The sequence below is a fragment of the Marmota marmota genome, unplaced genomic scaffold (genome assembly GCF_001458135.2).
Source record: "Marmota marmota marmota unplaced genomic scaffold, marMar, whole genome shotgun sequence".
Lineage (NCBI taxonomy): Eukaryota > Metazoa > Chordata > Mammalia > Rodentia > Sciuridae > Marmota > Marmota marmota.
The window spans coordinates 243,125-259,763 of record NW_026000168.1 but is presented as its reverse complement, the minus strand read 5'-3'; the positions used below and the strand labels follow the sequence as shown (position 1 = coordinate 259,763).

Genomic DNA, 16,639 nt, shown 5'->3' with positions numbered 1-16,639 from the left:
GGCTGCCCTTCCCTTCCCGGGGGGCTCTGCTGGGTTCTTGTTTGCAGCTAATAAACAGGACTTGTGGTGCTGGAAGCTCTCGGCTGTCATTTATAGTGGACCCAGAAGTTGACCTTCCGGGTCTAGAGCACTGAGCTTTCTTCACGAGTGGACTCCCCCAATTCCAGGAGGGGTGGACAAAACAGGACGCTACTGCTTCTCTCACCTGGGACCAGTGTCGGGGTCACGCGAGGCACAGGGAGCCCTCAGTCAAGACGAGACTGGCATCCGTGTGCGGCTGGGGTCAGGGAGCTGGCCTCGCCGCAGCCTGGGCCTCTTACACTCCAGGTGAAGTGGGGAGGAGGGGCTGCTGCTAACTAGAAGAGCCCCGTAATGGAGACGTCCCGGAAGCCCAAGGGTGCGTGCTGGGGGGCAGCAGCCACCAGAGCCGCCCGGGGAAGGGGCCTTCCCAGCCCTCCAGGTGGGGCCGAGCGCAGAGAGGAGGCGCCAAGAGCATCCCGAGCAGGCGGGCCCACGTGCCCTGTGTGGTGGTCTGCTGAAGGAGTGTTGCAGGGAATAGAATATTCCAGAAGCTATGGCTGCAGTCTGCAGCAGGCCTACCGCCTTGGGGAGATGGTGTGGCCACTCGGGGACAGGGACACTCTGAGGAGCAGAGCCACACTGTGTCTTGCTTGGAGCACTAGGTGGTGGCACTGCCTGGCTGTGTGGCTTCCGTTTGCTCCGACATGTGAATCGGACGTTTGCTGACATCCAGATTCCAGCTGAGGCTCCAAAGAGGGCCGCCGCCAGCCAGGGTGCCAGGGTGCCCGACTGAAGTCCAACGAGAGGGCGTTGTGGGTGGTGTCACTGAGGAAGCTGGGGACTGAGTGCTGGATGCCTCCCGTCCTCTGCAGGTGGTAGCAGGCACCAGTCCTGCCCCGGGGGCCCTTGGAGGAGCCCCGATTGGCATGAGATGTCCATCTTTGTCACTGTGATGGTCTTGTGGGTGACACTCTTGGGAGTGTCCTAATTCACCTGAATTTAAACTTGTGACACTGAAGACTCAGATTCTGGTGTGGAGTTTGGGGCCTTGGAGGGCATTTTACTGGGGTGAATGGGGGGGGGATTGAAGGAAATTAGTGGGAAACTGGTTTTCAGAAGAAAGCTGGCAGAAGAGTGGTTTTCACAGATACAGTGGGAGGATTTGTTATAAGTAGAAATGCATGTATGTATTTTTAAACTCTTTCACTTAAAAGAATTCTAATCTAAATTTTAGTCTATAAAACAGAGCTTCTGAGTTCAGGTCTCAGTTGAAGTTTCTGTTCTTACTTTTCCCAGTCGGGAGTTTATTGCTGGGCTCTGACATGAGTCTCTGAAGGCTTTGTTTTCCAGAATTCCAAAGGATCAGATAGGTTTATTTGAACAGATGCAGGAAGAGCCACAGAACCATTGAATGCCACCTTCGTTTTACATTAGGTTGTTATTTACAGACACCGTGGGATTTGCTGTTAACTAAATTTGCCTTCCCTTGTCTGGTGTGAAGTGTGAGTCTGGGAGGTCTCCCTTTGGGCTCTGTCTGCTCAGCTGGTTTGTTTTTCCTCCTTTGGACTGATGTCAGTCGTGAGTAGAGGAGACGACCCCACAGAAGCAGTTTTTCCTTTCCTGTAGCCACAATCCCCTGTGGAGACCATCCTGGAGCTACAACGGACCCCAGCACTGTTTAGGTTAGCCAGCGGCCCTGCTACTGCCTGCCAGGTCCTGTGTTCACTAATGTCAACCCTCCCTGACGGAGTGCGCTGTCCATGCCCATCAGGGTGGTGGGTCCAAGTAGGCCAGCAAATGTCCAGTCGGCACCCATGTCGCTGCCCTTGCAGTGCACACAGACACTGCGTCGTGAACCCTGGGCCTCCTGCCTGGTCAGCTGGTGGTCGGAGGCAGTTTGCATCCAGGGTATTTCCTGACAGTCCACCGTGGTAGCCCACTTCCTGAGCCAGAATGTTGTGCCTTTCTTTCTAAGCATTTCAGTGTCATCCCATTGTGTTAGCTTCAATTATTATACATCATGGCAGTTTTTACAAGAGATATTTTAAACACAGGCGCTCAAGGAGAGAGCTGGCATTTCCCATTTTGAACGTCCAGTGTGAGTTCATAGTTGTGACCACTGTCTGATTCAGAGTTTGAAGGACTGTAGAAGGGGAGGAGCACACTCCTTGCTCCCCGTCTGTGCCTCAGGCCGTCAGCTCCCTGCTGGGGCCCTGCTGATGGACCTGCAGGCCTGGCCGGGCTTCCTGGGGAAAGAGCGGGGTGTCGAAAGCCTTCCACTTTTGTGCATACTGTAAGCTTGCCCCAGTTGTGGCATGAATATGTCAATCATCTCCACTCCTGCACCATGGACCCTGCTCCCCAGCACCTCCTGGCAGCTCTCTGGAGATCAGATTCCCAGCCCACTGACTCTTGTGCAGTCGGTGACAGTGACAGCATGGGGTGTTGTTGGAACGTAGATGGCATGCTCACGCCCACAGAGGCTAGGGTCCTAAGTGTGACCAGAAGTGTTCTTCATGGCGTGTGCTTTGGGAAACTTTGACAGAGGGAAGTGGGTACTTGCTTGGGAAGAATGTGGCCCCCTGATTTGTCTGGTGTAATACTCACCTGCTAAACATAAACCAGTGTTTGTGTGCACAGTGCTGGGACCTGGGTGGTGCTGGCGGGTCTGTGCTCAAATTTTTTGCTTACACATTCTTACCGTGTAATTAATGAGGCTGTTGGCAGTTACGCTGGGTGTCACCTGGACTTCCTGACCCCCCCCCCCCGGCATTCCTTTGTAAAGCTGTTAAGGAAGGGGCAGCCCCAGCAGACTGTCTGAATCTCCAGCTGTAAGCGTGCAAGGCAACCCCACAGTCAAGGAACGGAGGTCCAACGTGCTTGCCAAGCTCCATACCCTCAGCTGCCTCTGCACACAGGTCATAAGTGTCCCCAAGGAACCAGGATGTGGCCCTGTCCCCATTCTCGACTTCCCACCCCCAAGAACCAGCCCCAAAGGACAGGTAGCCTTGTCTTCCAATGTCCACTCTACCACCTGACACCTGGGATCTGCTGGTGACCGTATCTCTGGCTTTGCTTCTCCATGAGAATTTTCAGTCACAATCGCAGACGGGGCTAGTGCTGAGGGTGTGGGTTCTGCCGTGTCAGGAGAGGGAGAGGGGCTCGTGGGTGTGCACAGAGGGGGCTTGTTGGTGCGCCTCTTCCAGTGCAGGCCAGGCCTGGTTTTCTTCCCATGTTGCCGCTCCACTACCCAGGAGCTCTGGATAGCTCCTTATCATTCCATGGGAAATGTTTTCAGTTGTGAAGAACCAAAGCCTCATCAGTCCACAGAATTAGAAAAGACATCTTACCTCTGATCAGTTTAGATTGAGCAATGAAATTCAAAAGCAGAAAATATTTAGACACCAGGAAATAGGACTTCGAGCATGTGCTCGAACCTTGGAAATAGAACCACGATCAAGCCAGGCTCCTGGTTAATCATGGGAGTCACCGGTTACAGAGCCCGAGGTGGTGGAAAACCCACTCTGTCAGTAGCCTGTGTGACCTTGAGCTCTGTGTGTTTATGTAATGGAAGGTCACAGTACCTAATTCCTGGCACCCAGCAAAATCGGTACGCAAAACTCCTAATCCTCTACACAATTTCACTTATTCTTATGAGGAAGAGTTTATGGGATGTAAGGAGGACGAATTCGTGAAAGAGTGGATAGATCAAGGACAAATCAGCTGCACCTCCCCAGCTGGCCGCGGCCCCGCCGAGGTGGGAGCCTGCCTCTGTCGGAACATTGCTCGGAGGGTCCATCCATCAAGTGTCATTTCCATGCCGTCAGTTCAACAAAGGTGGAATAAGGTGGCTGGATTTACCTTGACTGATGAGTGTGAGATGCCAAGATGTTGCTCAGCGTTAGGGGAGATGTCTAAGAGGCTTCCTTTTCATGCTGAGATTCTCAGAAGGGATTGAGAGCTTACTAAAAGTGTTTCTTTTTTCCTTGAAAGAAATTAAAAGGATGGGGGTGTTTTTCCAGAAATGCTTTTTTTTCATATGGCATTAGTTGGTATTTGGGGGGACCCCTAGCACTCGACAAAGAAAACATGGCGGTTCTCGCGTGGAGTTCCACATCTGGATTCCTCTAACCCCAGCATGAAAATACCTGGGATAAAGTAGTGTCTGTACTGAATACGGGGACTCTTGTCCTCACTCCATACTCCACACGGCACAACCACCATCTACATAGCATCACGGTGGACGTGGCATCGCCAGGCATCCAGAGGTGGTGCAGGGTGTATAGGGAGGTGGGGAGGTTGTCTGTAAAGGACTTGGGCACCCACCATGTCTGTGGGGCAGGGTCCTGGAAACAGTCCCCCATGGTGTCAGAGAAGCTGTGCTTCCAGACTTCAAGAGCAAAAACAGAGGTGGACAGCACAGCCCAGCACCTCACCCCAGTGTCAGCAGAGGGAAACGTGCTCCCGGTTGGACCGATCTGTCGGTTTATTTGTAGGATTACAGCAAAGCCTGAGATTGAATTCCTCACCTGAGTCGCTTCCTTATTGACTGAATCCAAGCAGACGCCCCTCTAATTTAGCAGAGTATTTTTATTAAAGCTAGGCATACAAACATCAATTATCTAAGCTGCATCTAATTTCCTCCACCATTTATTTTCCTTCGTTGGTTGCCAAAGGATTAGAAGACATGATTAGAATTCAGCAGGAAAATAAAAACAACAACAAAAGAGAAAAACCGTTCCACAAAAACAGATGCTTAAACAAGAGCCACAGCATTCAGAATTACAATAATGAGTTTAAAACTGCAACAACAAAAAAACCCAGCCTTTGTCTCGAGTGATGTAAACATGCCTGCCTGGCTTTTATCAGCTCACGCCCTCTGCAGCAGCTGACTTGGCATGCCAGATGGGCACGGCACACAGGCGTGGAGTCGCCGCGCCTCCCCCTGGGCTGGGGTGTGTTGAGAACGTAAGGCGTCCTTCACCCTCCACAGTGACGTGGCAGACCGCTGGCCCCTCGGATGTCCTTGTTTGTCCTCGGCCAATTCCAAGGAGGTGTAGCAAAGGCCTCATTTTAGAGGAAGAGACTGGAGTCAGGATGGACATGTTTATGTAACTGTCCTCCCCGCAGCCTGGATGCCAGTGTCCTCCAAGGCAGCATAGAAGGACAGGAAAGGCCCCGCGTCACCTCTAGGTCAGGGTCACCAGGTGGCCTGTGGCCAGGCCTGACCCACTCTGTGTTTGTGTGAATAAAGTTTTATTGGAACACAGTTGTGCTCCTTCATTTACATATTGTCTACAACTGCTTCCAGCTGAAGTGAGAGGTTGTGGACTGTGGGCGGATCTGCTCCTGGGCGCCCGAAGGATTGACTGGCCAGCCCTTAACCAGTCTACCTGATGTGCTTGCCTGGCTGCCCCAGGCTGCCCGTGTGAGGTCTGCTCGTGAAACAGATGTTGGTGTGCACTGTGAGGGCTGAGCGGCTGGCGTCCCATAAAGTCGAACAGTGGAGCTTATCTTGTCAGCCTGCCCACCGTATCTACCCCTCCCATGCACTCACTGCCCCAGAGGCCTGGCCTGGCCTGGGGACAGTCTCCTTCCTTTCTCTCCCCTTCCCAAGCCCTGACCATCTGCCCCGCTCTTGCCTGTCCTCGGCTCCTACCTGTGCCTTCCACAGTCTCCAGGCCTCCTCCCCTCCCTCATCTGTCTGGCCCCTCCCCGACGGCCCTCAGTCCACAGGAACAGGACTGATGGCCCCCGGGTGCACGGGTCCTGTGTTCCCGCGGTGCCTAGCGCTTCACGGCCCTGAGGACTGTGGCCACAGTTGCAGCCTCAGACAGGTTTAGGACACCTCGTATGATCTCAAAGCCTCCCGGGCAGCTCCCACGCTGTGGTGAATGAACCCCGGTGCAGAGTCGGCACGAAGACTGCAAGGAATTCGTGACTCGCGTTTCACTGAGTGGTCAGCAGCAGCAGCACCCATGAAGGGCCGCGGGGTAACGTGGCGGAGGAGGAGCTGCAGCGTGGGCCTGAGGCTTGGTTTGGTTCTAACTCCTGAGCTGCGGCTGCAGTGTGTGGTGGCAGGCAGCTGCTCACCCGCCAGGACCCTGGCCAAGCACAGCACTGACGCGGCACTCTCGGTTTGCTGGCTGAGGACGTTTGATGGCAGTCAGGCCACAACCCCTGTGGTGCTCAGTAGCCCCGGTTTCCTCATCTGACACCCAGCTCAGGTGAGGCTGACGTGTGTTCCCATGTGCATGGTGCAGGAAGACGGCCCGCCCCTGCCCAGCGCTTGGTCAAGGTGGCCTTCCCCTCATACTTCTTGCTATGTCAACTCCTACAGATTACGGGCATTACCCAGAATGCTGCACACTCAGACAAAAGTTTTTAAATGTAAAGAAGCCACGGTCCCCCAGAACCCATCCCGACTCGGAGTGCACGTGGGTGTGATGCCCCTGCTCTGCGGACCTCACCCGGGGTCCACTTCCTGGAGGAGCAGCCCTGTCCTAGGGCAAGCTGTGTGTACCAATCCACCTGAGGGGGTCCCCAGCGCCCATCAGATACAGAATGGGTCTGTGCTCCAACAGAAGGGCCTCAGGACTGTGGGGTCCCTGGTTTAGGTGGGGCTCAAAGGAGCCTGGTAAACAAAGGCTGTGGATTTTTGTCTTTGAAATTCATTGTTTTATTTGTGACTACGATATATGTAACCAGGTGTGTTCTGCAAAGCCAGACACACAGACTCTCCAAAACCTGCTTTGGCTGGCCACCTGCACAGGCTGGACTTGGAGGCAGCTGGGACCTGGGCAGGCCTTATGTCTGACACCCTAGCAGCCTCACTGGATGATCTTTGCTTTGTGAAACAGTAAATAGCAGCCCTCCTAATCCTCGCGGGCCCAGGAGGGAAATGCAGGAAATCTCCTGCTCTGAAGGACTTTGGGATCTGCTGGGAACGTCCAGTGCTCACAGAGACCTGGCTGAGTCTTCTGTTTGACACTTGCTTTGCCAGGAAACACAGGAGCACTGGACATGGCTCTTGATGTCACCGAGCAGCAGTTAACGGCTGTGAGATATGAAGGGGCACGGAGGTACACGCTGAAACTCGGACGTGTTTTGCCAACGCTCCGTGATAATGATGATGTCACGAGGCTTTTCACTTTTAAACTGTCTTAATTTTATTCTCAGTTTGAGACTAGAGATTATTGTCATTAATTATAGAAACTGTCCCAGAGTGCAGTCTTAAATCAGATTTCCATTAAAGCTTGTGACTACAGCCATTCACTTCACAGAGGGGGAGATGGCAGCCCTCCTCCTCGTGGTGGGCACTCATGTCCCACAGCCCTGCCGCCCTGGGCTCTCCAGCCCTGCAGCCATGTCCTGCTGCTCTTGTGAGTGGCAGCTGCTCTGGGGTCCTGGTCAGGCCTCTCTGCTCCTCCCTCTCCCTCCTCCCCTCTCCCTCCTCCCCCTCTCCCTCCTCCACCCTCTCCCTCCTCCCTCCTCTCNTCTTTCCTCTCTCCCTCCCTCCCTCCCTCCCTGCCCCCCTGGCCCCCCCTCCCCTCCCTTGCCCCTCTCAGAAGCCCTTTCTCACTCTTGGCTCAGACCCTCTCTCCTCTGTCCACTCAGGCCCCTTCCTCTGGAAGCTGCTGTCAGCACTCATCTTTGCTCAACCCTGGGGATGGAAGGAGCTACTGGTGCTCCCGGGCCCACCCTGCCTGGCCTGCACCCCAGGGCACTGTCAGCTGGGTGGCTCCACAGTGAGCCAGGCCACCACAGAGGCGCAAGTCCCTGGGTGCTTCCAGCAGGGCGTGCGTCCACACAGAGTGGAGAGCCTGTGCTTTCAGTCATTCTCTTGTCTAACACCAGGAGTCGCTGCCTGGGGGAGACCCCGGAGCTGGGGACCACTGAGGCCCATCCAGGGCCAGCACCCAGAATGGGGTCCCAGGTCACGGTGTCTTCTGCTCATCCCGCTCTGAGACTCACATGTGTTCTCCGTGGCCCAAGAGCTGCGGGCCAGGTTGGCTTGGCCCCTGGAGGCCACTGACTGACCCAGGTGACATCTGCCCTGGCTGGGGTCCCACTGCTCCTGGGAGGGTGCTTCCCCAGCTCTGGCAGGCTCTGCCCCCACAGCTGTTTGGAAACTGCCCTGGCGTCCCTGGAGAGCCAGCGCTGCCTGCCGCTGGCCCGCAGGGTGGCACAGAGGTTTCCTTCTGGGCATGCCCGGTCCTGATGGGTGGGGAGTGGGGCCCATCTGTGGTGCTCCCTTTCCCTTGAGGAGGAGGCTGCCTTTCCCTTGAGGCCAGTGGGCCTGTGCCCTGTGCTGGCAGAGCACAGCCTGGCAGCAGTGTCCTGGGGAGGCCACTTGACCACTCTCATCGCCACTCTGGAGAAAGTTGGTGCATGAACATCCTTCAAGGGCACTTAAAGCCACATGCTCAGCATGTCACATGTGACATCATGCAGACCTCCCAGCAGACCCGCGGACCAGAAGCCACCAGGGGTCTCAACAGACCCGTGGACCAGGAGCTGCTGTCCACCCTGAGGGCAGGAGGACATGTTCTACAGGTGGAGCAGGTCCTGCAGCCACCAGGGGTCTCAACAGACCTATGGACCAGGAGCTGCTGTCCACCCTGTGGGCAGGAGGCCGTGTTCTAGAGGTGGACAGCTCTGCAGCCACCAGGGGGCCCCAGCAGGCAGCCTGCAGAGCTGGTTCTGTGCCACACTCAGCCTGAAGCCTATAACCTTGAGGGCCTCCAGCCCTGGTGGATGACAGGGACCCTCCCTTCCCACACTGAACAGACAGGGCCCAGGGAGGATCAGGACAAAACTGGGGACTCTTATTCAGCACTCTGGTCAGGAGCTGCAGTGCTGGGAGGTGACCTTCCCCATGTGCAGTGTGTGGACTAGCACGGTCCATGGTGAGCCACAGCGCCCTTCTGGGTATCCGCTGCTGGCCTCGCAGGGCTTAGTGTGCACTGATGCCAGGCTGGAGGGGTAGCTGCTCTCTGTGGGTGTTACCATATAATCCAGGTGAGGAATGCCCCTCATGAGTCCTTAGTCATTAGGATTGTCGGATGCCTGCTGACCAAGTCCAGACAAGGGCGTTTCCTCAGGCGACTAGTCTTCATCTGTGAAATGTGCTCAGGCAGGTTTGCATAGTGGGGCTGGACACTTGGTCTGTGGCTGGACTTTCCTTATTTTTAGGTGGCACCTGTTATCTGCTGCTGTTTAGTAGTTATCCCTAACTCAGCCTTAGCATACCCGGCCCTTTATTGAACTGTGCCCTGTGCAAAGCCAAGAGGCCCCAGCCTGCCTCACCAGGGCCGCTGCTGCTGGGCTGTGGACCACCCTATTGATGGCACCTCCTGTCTTTGACTCCAGGTGGAAGCCATCCTGGTCAACATCTTCGGGGGCATCGTCAACTGCGCCATCATTGCCAATGGCATCACCAAGGCCTGTCGGGAGCTGGAGCTCAAGGTGCCCCTAGTGGTGCGTCTGGAAGGTGAGTGGACGGTGCCTGCCTCCCCCCGGGGTTGTCAGGGAGGCCTCGAGCCATGTGTGTCTGGGCACGAGGCTCGTGGACGTCCTGCTCCCAAGTCATCCATGTGGTAGTGCAGTGGCACGTGGGGTCCAGGTCCCGGGACCCTGTACTTGTTAAATTCGAGGACCCTCGATAGCCTTCGTTGACTTTGGATTATACAAGTCAGTAATGACACATTAACGTAATCGAGTAGTAAGTTAATTTGGTAACAAGTATTACTTGGAATTTAAAAATATAGTCATTCAGTTTTCAGTGATAAAATTCTATTGTATTTTATATTGATTTTACACATCTTATGAGTAGAATATATGTTATGTATAGTAGTGCCCCTTTGATCATGGGCAGTACATCCCAAGCCCCCGAGGGGGTTCCCGAGACCACAGATACAAGCAAGCCCTGTGCATACTGTGTGTTCTCGCACATACATGCCTGTGATCAAGTTTAACTTTTAAGTGGGGCACAATAGAGTGTAACAGTGAATTAACAAAACTCGGGTGAACGGGGTCCTGTCTGGAAAGAGTCAAGGCACATGCTGCTTTCAGCCTGGCCCAGCGGCTGGCCCTGCAGGTTCAGTCTTAGGGAGGAGTGCCGTGCTTCAGGGGCTGCAGACTCCGTCTCCCGACACGGGCCTGGCCTGAAGCCTGCTGCGATGCACGGCTGGGGTTCAAGTCGGCCCTGGACCCACAGAGGCAGCCACTGGGAGTGGGAGCTTCTCATCATCTTCCCCGTTGTAGGGAGCCTTTCTTTGGTACGAGGCTAAAAGTCCAGAGAGTCTCTTTGCTAAAGGCAAGTTTTCACATGGAGTCCGAGCTCCCTTCAGTGAACTTCTTTGGCTCATATTGAATTTGGTCCGTCTGTGTTGCCTGGGACAGATTTTACCCTGGCAGGATTTGTCACGTGCTCCCGTACCGTTAAACCTGTTAGGGTTATACAGGTCTCCCAGAGGCCATGCGATTCAGAACACAGCACCCTGAAACTGGTGGTCGTCACTGTCTGTGCCCCTCAGAACGTCTCCCTCAGGATGGGGAAGGTCAAGTTCAAGTGCACAGTGGCAGGTGCCAGTGTTTGAGGATTTGAGTTTCAGTTTAAAGTATGAATTCTATCTTCAGCCACAAATCAGTCAATAGCTCCCCTGGAGGTGACAGACTCACTTTGCTCATTTGTTGAGAAAATCCAGCCAAACACCAAGTCCGAGCAGCGATGGCTCGTCCGTCTTCTTCCCAGGGCCGGTGCTCCCTGGGAACATGGGTCACGGGCTCCTGCTCTGCGGTGCCCACACCCTCCTCCAGCAGCCACCAGCTCAGGAGCAGTAGGTGCAGGGAGCCTGAGTCCCCAGCAGCTGCAGGGTGGCGGCCGCCAAGCGGACTTGCCCTCCCTCTTCCCAGAGCTGGCACCGTTCTGGCCTGGACGCCAGGTAACATGGCAGCAGCTTGGCCCAGGGCTCTTCACCTGCGCTCTCTGCAGAGGCCAGCGCAGTCCTATTAGCTCCCACCCACCCTCTGAGGACCCTCCTTTGGGAAGCACAGCGGGGCAGGAGCAGAGGCAGACACCTTAGGATGGGCAGTGTCCTCAAGTCCCGCCCACCCCACGTGGTCAGCGAGCCCCACACACCCCAGTCATCAGCCAATGCTGCCAGGAGCAGCTCCTCCCCAGGCTCCCTGCCCGTGTGTCTTCCAGAGACACCTGGGACCCTGCTGGCTCCCTGTCCCTGACAGGAGACCCAGGGCCCCCGCCCCCCATAGCTTTCTGCTGTGCTCCAGGTGGTGTGCCTCCCCTGGAGGAGGAGGAGGCAGGAGTGACGGGGGCGGAGCTGAGAAGGGAGGGACGGCCCCAGCACAGAGGGACATTCCGCCTAGCAGTGGGCTGTGAGGCCAGGGCTGCCCTCTCGACAGTCCTGGCCCCGATGCTGTTTCCCTGCCTGCAGCACAGGCTCTGCGTTTCAGTGAAGTGGGATCTGAGTGTGCTGGGCACCAGGACAGGCTCATCCAGGTGCCCCCTGAAGCGCCTCCGCCCTCTGCCCTCTAGGTGTCTTGTGAGGGTTGAGCTAGCTCCTTTCCTCCCGTGAGGTGCGAGGTCATGTCTGACCAGCGCTACACAGCAGGGGTGTTGCCGCCAGGGAGGAGCACACAGCTGGGCGTGTTTCACAGGGAGGTGAGCCTGGCCAGAGGGCTGTTGCCGGCCACTTCCCTGGGCAGAAGACTCCACAGCATCTCTGGAACCAGGAGGCGGGGCGCTCGTGTTGTGCCCACAGCAGTGTGCACCAGGACAGTTCTGATATGTGTGCCTCTCGGCAGAAAGAGCCACTGACCATTGTCCACTGCAAATGTCATGAGGAGAGGCAGGCATCTGGGCCGAGATGGGCCGTGGGGAGTTTTCTCCTCTGGAAACACAGCTGTCCACCATGTGGGGTAGGAGGCGAGTGGGCTGCAGGCTGGAAAGTCCTCTCCTCCTCTTCTACAGGGCCCTCCAGCCACAGGCGTGGTCATGTGGCCCCAGTAGAGAGAGGTCTGCAGTCCTGTGGAGAGCCCACTGGACAGCCCACCCTGGGCCATGTGGACAGCCGTGTGGACAGCCCAACCTGGGCCATGTGGACAGCCCACTCACAGGCATCCTGGGCCATGTGGAGAGTCCACTCGCAGGCATCCTGGGCCATGTGGACAGTCCACTCTCAGGTTCCCTGGGCTATATGTAGACAGCCCACTCGCAGGCACCTTGGGCCATGTGGAGAGTCCATCACAGGCATCCTGGGCCATGTGGAGAGTCCACTCTCAGGTGCCCTGGGCCATGTGGACAGCCCGCTCGCAGGCTCCCTGGGCCATGTGGAGAGTCCACTCGCAGGCGCCCTGGGCCATGTGCCCCACCCCCAGCTACTCAGCTGTGTGCTGTGGTACTGAGGGGCATGGAGGACCACAGAGGTGGCCTGGCTCTGCACAATCTTGTGCAGAGGCAGAGTGGAAGAGACCTGGTCATGGACTGCAGTGTGCAGATCCCAGCGTGGAGAGAGACCCCCAGCAAGACCTAGAATTCCAGGAGCCCTGGGCCTAAACCTCCCTCTGTCCTGAGCCCTGAAATGCCTCATGAGGGTCAGGAAGGAAATGGCAGGCAGTGTTAAGCTCTCAGAATACGACTTCTCCTCGAGGAAGGAGTCAGCAATGGAGTTCACTCGGTCACTTCCCCGACGTATGTTCAGAATCACAGCGAGGCAGTGCTGTGACTGCTTAGGCCCCTTATTGATCCATTCTGTTTCTGTAATAAGATACCTGAGGCTGGCTGACTGGTTGAGAAAAGAGGTTTGTTCAGGCCACAGCTCTGGAGGAGCTGAGTTTGCCCTGCTCTGAGGGGGCCCGATGGTGGATGGTGTCATACAGTGGTGCCCGTGGAGAAGATCTGTGGTGCTGTGAGGCCAGGCATGCTCCTTTTATGACAGCTCCATCTTGAGGGAACTAATTCAGCCCCCGAGACCTGCACTGGTCCCCTCCCAGGGTGGGGCCCCCAGACTTGATCATCCCCACAGGCCCCACTAGGGCTTGGGCCACCTCAGCACCACACTGGGGACCTGGCTTCCAGAGCACACACCTCTCGGGGACACACCTGAGCCATAAAGCCGTCCCCGCCAGCAGAGTGAGCTGCAGGGTGAGCATTCAGACAGGGGTCACGCGGTGGCATGGACTTTGGGAGGTGTGGAAGGACGTCCGTGCAGGCTGCAGGCATGTAGGGCTCCCTCCCTGAAGGCCTTGTACCTCGTGGTGACGGGGCCAGCCGAGCCGTAGAGCGGGGGGCTCATGCCCTCCTCGTCAGATGTCTACCCACTTATCACAGCCCTGGCCACCCGCACACCCTCAGAGGACACCCTGGCCTTGGCACTGGGCCCTGCTAGGGGGCGCAGGCGCGGACACACCTGGCTTGGACACACCGTGGCTCCGGCATCCCGGGTGACGCACCAGTAGGTACCCTTTCACGCCTGGGTGTCGGCTCCTTCCATGACACAGAGCAGATGACATGTGGACATGGCACAGCCCCCGGGTACCCGTGTCAGCTGTGCTTTTCATAAGATGTGAGGGCTCAAGGCACTTAGATGTTCCACAATGAGAAATTGAGAGCTTTAAAATGACAGTCCTGTCCCCAGGTCCTTCAGCTACCCAGATCCCGGCCAGGTTTAAGATGCCACAGCCCCCTCTGTGAAACGGGAGTGAAACTGAGGCAGCTTCATAGGTCCGAGAGGAGTTCCTGCATCACCAGAACCCTGGGCTCCTGAGCGCTAGCATCCGGTTACCACGCGGACTCCTCCGTGGCTGCACACGCCGCCCCCGGTGCTGGGTGTCAGGCGCAGGTCAGTTCAGGAGGGCAGGGGGCACAGCAGCAGCCGCACTGCCCCGGGTTCTCGGAATCGCTGCATTTCCCATACCCAGCCACCGGGTGGAGCAGACAGACATGACGACTTACCTAGGTTCACCTGCCATCAAGGAAATACGGCTCCCGGTGTGTCCCTTAGAGAAGACAAGGAAGGGGACAGGGCAGTGAGCATCCAGGAAGAGATCTGCATTCACAGACAGCAGGTTTCCATTGACCTCCCTCTACCTACCTGTCTGTCTGTCTGTCTGTCTGTTCCCCCACCCACCCAGCCACCTATGTATCACCTCCATCTGCCTGTCCATCGTCCATCCACCTACCTTCCCGTCTTCCTTATTGCTCCCTCTCTGTCTTCCCTTCCATTTACCCACCCACCTACCTACCTTCTGTCTTTTTCTACACCTCCCTACCTGCCTGCCTGCCTTTCTTCTTGTCTACCTACCTGCCCACCTGCGTACCTCTATACCTGCCTACCTGTCTTTGTATCCACCTACCTACCTGGCTGCTTTCCTCTCTGTCTGCAGACAGACTCGCTCACCCTGCAGGCCTGGGGCCACACTGCCTGTGTCACAGCCCTGTGCCCATCACAGAGCACAGGGAGTCGTCCACACCGCAGACCCCTAAGTGCAGCCGTGCTCCAAGAAGGCCTTATGTGTAGACACTGGAGTTTGAATTCCATGCAGTTTTTATACATCACAAAATACTCCTCTGATGTTCTTCCCCAGCCACTTGAGAATGTGAAAGCTATTCTTAGCATAGAGGCCGTGGGCTGGACGGGCTCTGGCAGGCTTGGCTGGGACACTGGGTGGCCAACCATGGTGGTCACCGAGGTCACTGACCGTCCCCCGGAGCAGTGGGACCGTGTCTGCTTAAAAACAGAGGTGGGGACAAGGATGGGGTGGACGTCAGCCTGGGTGAATCCAGGAGAAACGGAGCTCCCTCGAACGTCACCCTGTCCCCGTCCCTCTCTGGTGACCTGGGTGCAGGGGCTGCTGGTCTTCTTGGTGCCCCTTCTCTGTGCTCCCACTTCCCTTCCAGCTGCGCTCACAAGGCCCAGGAAGCACGGGGTACATGATGGCCAGGGCAGGGTCAGTGGGCAGCAGGGCATCCAAGGAGGGGCAGGGGTGCGCCTCTGTCAGCCTGAGTTACCTGCAGGGCTTTGTCTCTTCAGTATCCCGGGTCGGTCCCTCTCTCCAGCCCTCCTCTCTTCTCCAGCTCTGTTTCTCTCTTCTTGTCCTCCTCCTGCTGCTGGTCCTCCTCCTCCTCCAACCTGTCCTCTGTCCTCCTCCTCCACTCCGTCCTGCTCCTTCTCTGCTTGTCGTCCTCCTCCTCCTCCCTCCTCCTCCTCCTCCTCTCCCTTCCCAGCTCTTCTCTTCCTCCAGGCCTCTGCCTCTGAATCCCGAGCTCTCTCCTTTCCTCTGGGCCTCCATTCTGTGCCTCCTTCCCTTTGTTTCTGAGTCCGCTCCCTCCTCTCTGCCTCCCTCCTCTTGCCCCGTGTCTCTGTCCCCCTTTCCTCCTGCCTGTGCCCATGGCTCTCACTCCATCCCTCTGCCCCCGACTGGTTTCTCCCTGCTCCTGGCTCCTCTCGTGTGGCGCACACCTCAGGGCAGTGCCGTTCCTGAGCTGTATGCTCTGCTGTTAGGGTCCCTTCGCGTGCTGCTTTGTCCTGCGCCTGCGCCTGCTGGGATGTGCTTGATGATTAAGGCTGTAATTAAATCACAACAGCAAGTGTGATTAACACTCGTTTCAGTGGGTTGTAGAATCATGAAGCAATCGGGCATCTGACAGGGCACTGATGGGAGCTGGGGGGACAGGTCTGTGGCTGCCCCGCCCTCCCCTGGCCCCACACTGCCCTCACCTGCCTGGGTGCCGGGAGCTGCTCTGGGTGAAGAGGAGGGCAGCAGCCTGGTCCTGGGGCAGCCAGACCCCACCCACAGCTGCAGGGCCACAGCCGGAGCTCCTCACACTGCTGCTCTGGGGCCACCCCAGGCTCTCTTGGGGTGCTGGGGCTGCCAGGCTAGCAGAGGTGCCCACCCCTGTCTCCTGGTGGGCCCTCTGGGTCACCAAGCACTTTCTGCAGGGCGTCCTGGTGAGCGGGCCTCCCACAGTGAAGTGTGCTCAGAGGAGCGGGAAGCATTGCTAGGCTCTCTGAGTGATCAGAGGGGCGTGGACCCTGCACCGCGTGTGGTCACAGCAGCCCGGGTCTCAGCTGGGTCTCCGCAGGCGGGATCCCTGAGCTGCAGGCAGGTGTCACGCAGGCTGTGGACATATCCAGGCACGGTAGGGGGGAACACACTTCCTCATGGAAGCAGTTCCTCATGCTGTGGCCCGAGGTGGCCCTGTGCAGAGACCAGCGGCTCATGGTGTGGCCCTCTGTCGTGACTGTGAGCCGCGGGGAACTAGACAGCGCCCGGGCTTTGTCTGTGGTCTCAGAAGTGGACTCCATCGCTTCTGCCAGGTTCTCAGGGGAAGCCCGGCCCTGGTCCACCCACAGCCAGTGGGGAGGATTGCGTGGGGACACCAGTCTCTCAAGGGATCAACCTCGGGTTTCAGAAGCTGCCTACTGCTGGGCTGGAAGAGCCAGGGCAGGGGTGCTGACTTGGGCGACATTCCAGGAGGCCCGTCTCCTTCACGCTGGGCTCTGCTGCAGGAGGCCCCTCCTCTTCAGGACCTGCCTCTGCAGGCTGCCATGGGCTGTGCCCATCTCCCCTCCCACCCCCCAGTCCCACCGCCTGT

The 16,639-nt window shown here is 57.1% G+C and overlaps 1 protein-coding gene across 3 annotated transcripts in view; it reads left to right on the top strand.

The window, feature by feature from the left end:
* Suclg2 (succinate-CoA ligase GDP-forming subunit beta) overlaps window positions 1-16,639 on the top strand; it is a 140,482-nt gene that overhangs the window by 121,346 nt on the left and 2,497 nt on the right. Inside the window, exons 9-12 of one of the 3 annotated variants that reach the window (XR_007341903.1) lie at window positions 9,394-9,514; window positions 11,579-11,600; window positions 11,745-12,225; window positions 12,293-12,825. Coding sequence is in view for 2 of the 3 variants with exons in the window: in XM_048786983.1 (XP_048642940.1) it covers window positions 9,394-9,514; window positions 11,579-11,589 (132 nt within the window). In the remaining variant the exon portion in view is untranslated. Of the gene's footprint in view, window positions 1-9,393; window positions 9,515-11,578; window positions 11,601-11,744; window positions 12,826-16,639 lie in introns of those variants that run through there. The other 2 variants (XM_048786983.1, XM_015494906.2) reach the window with 2 other exon arrangements.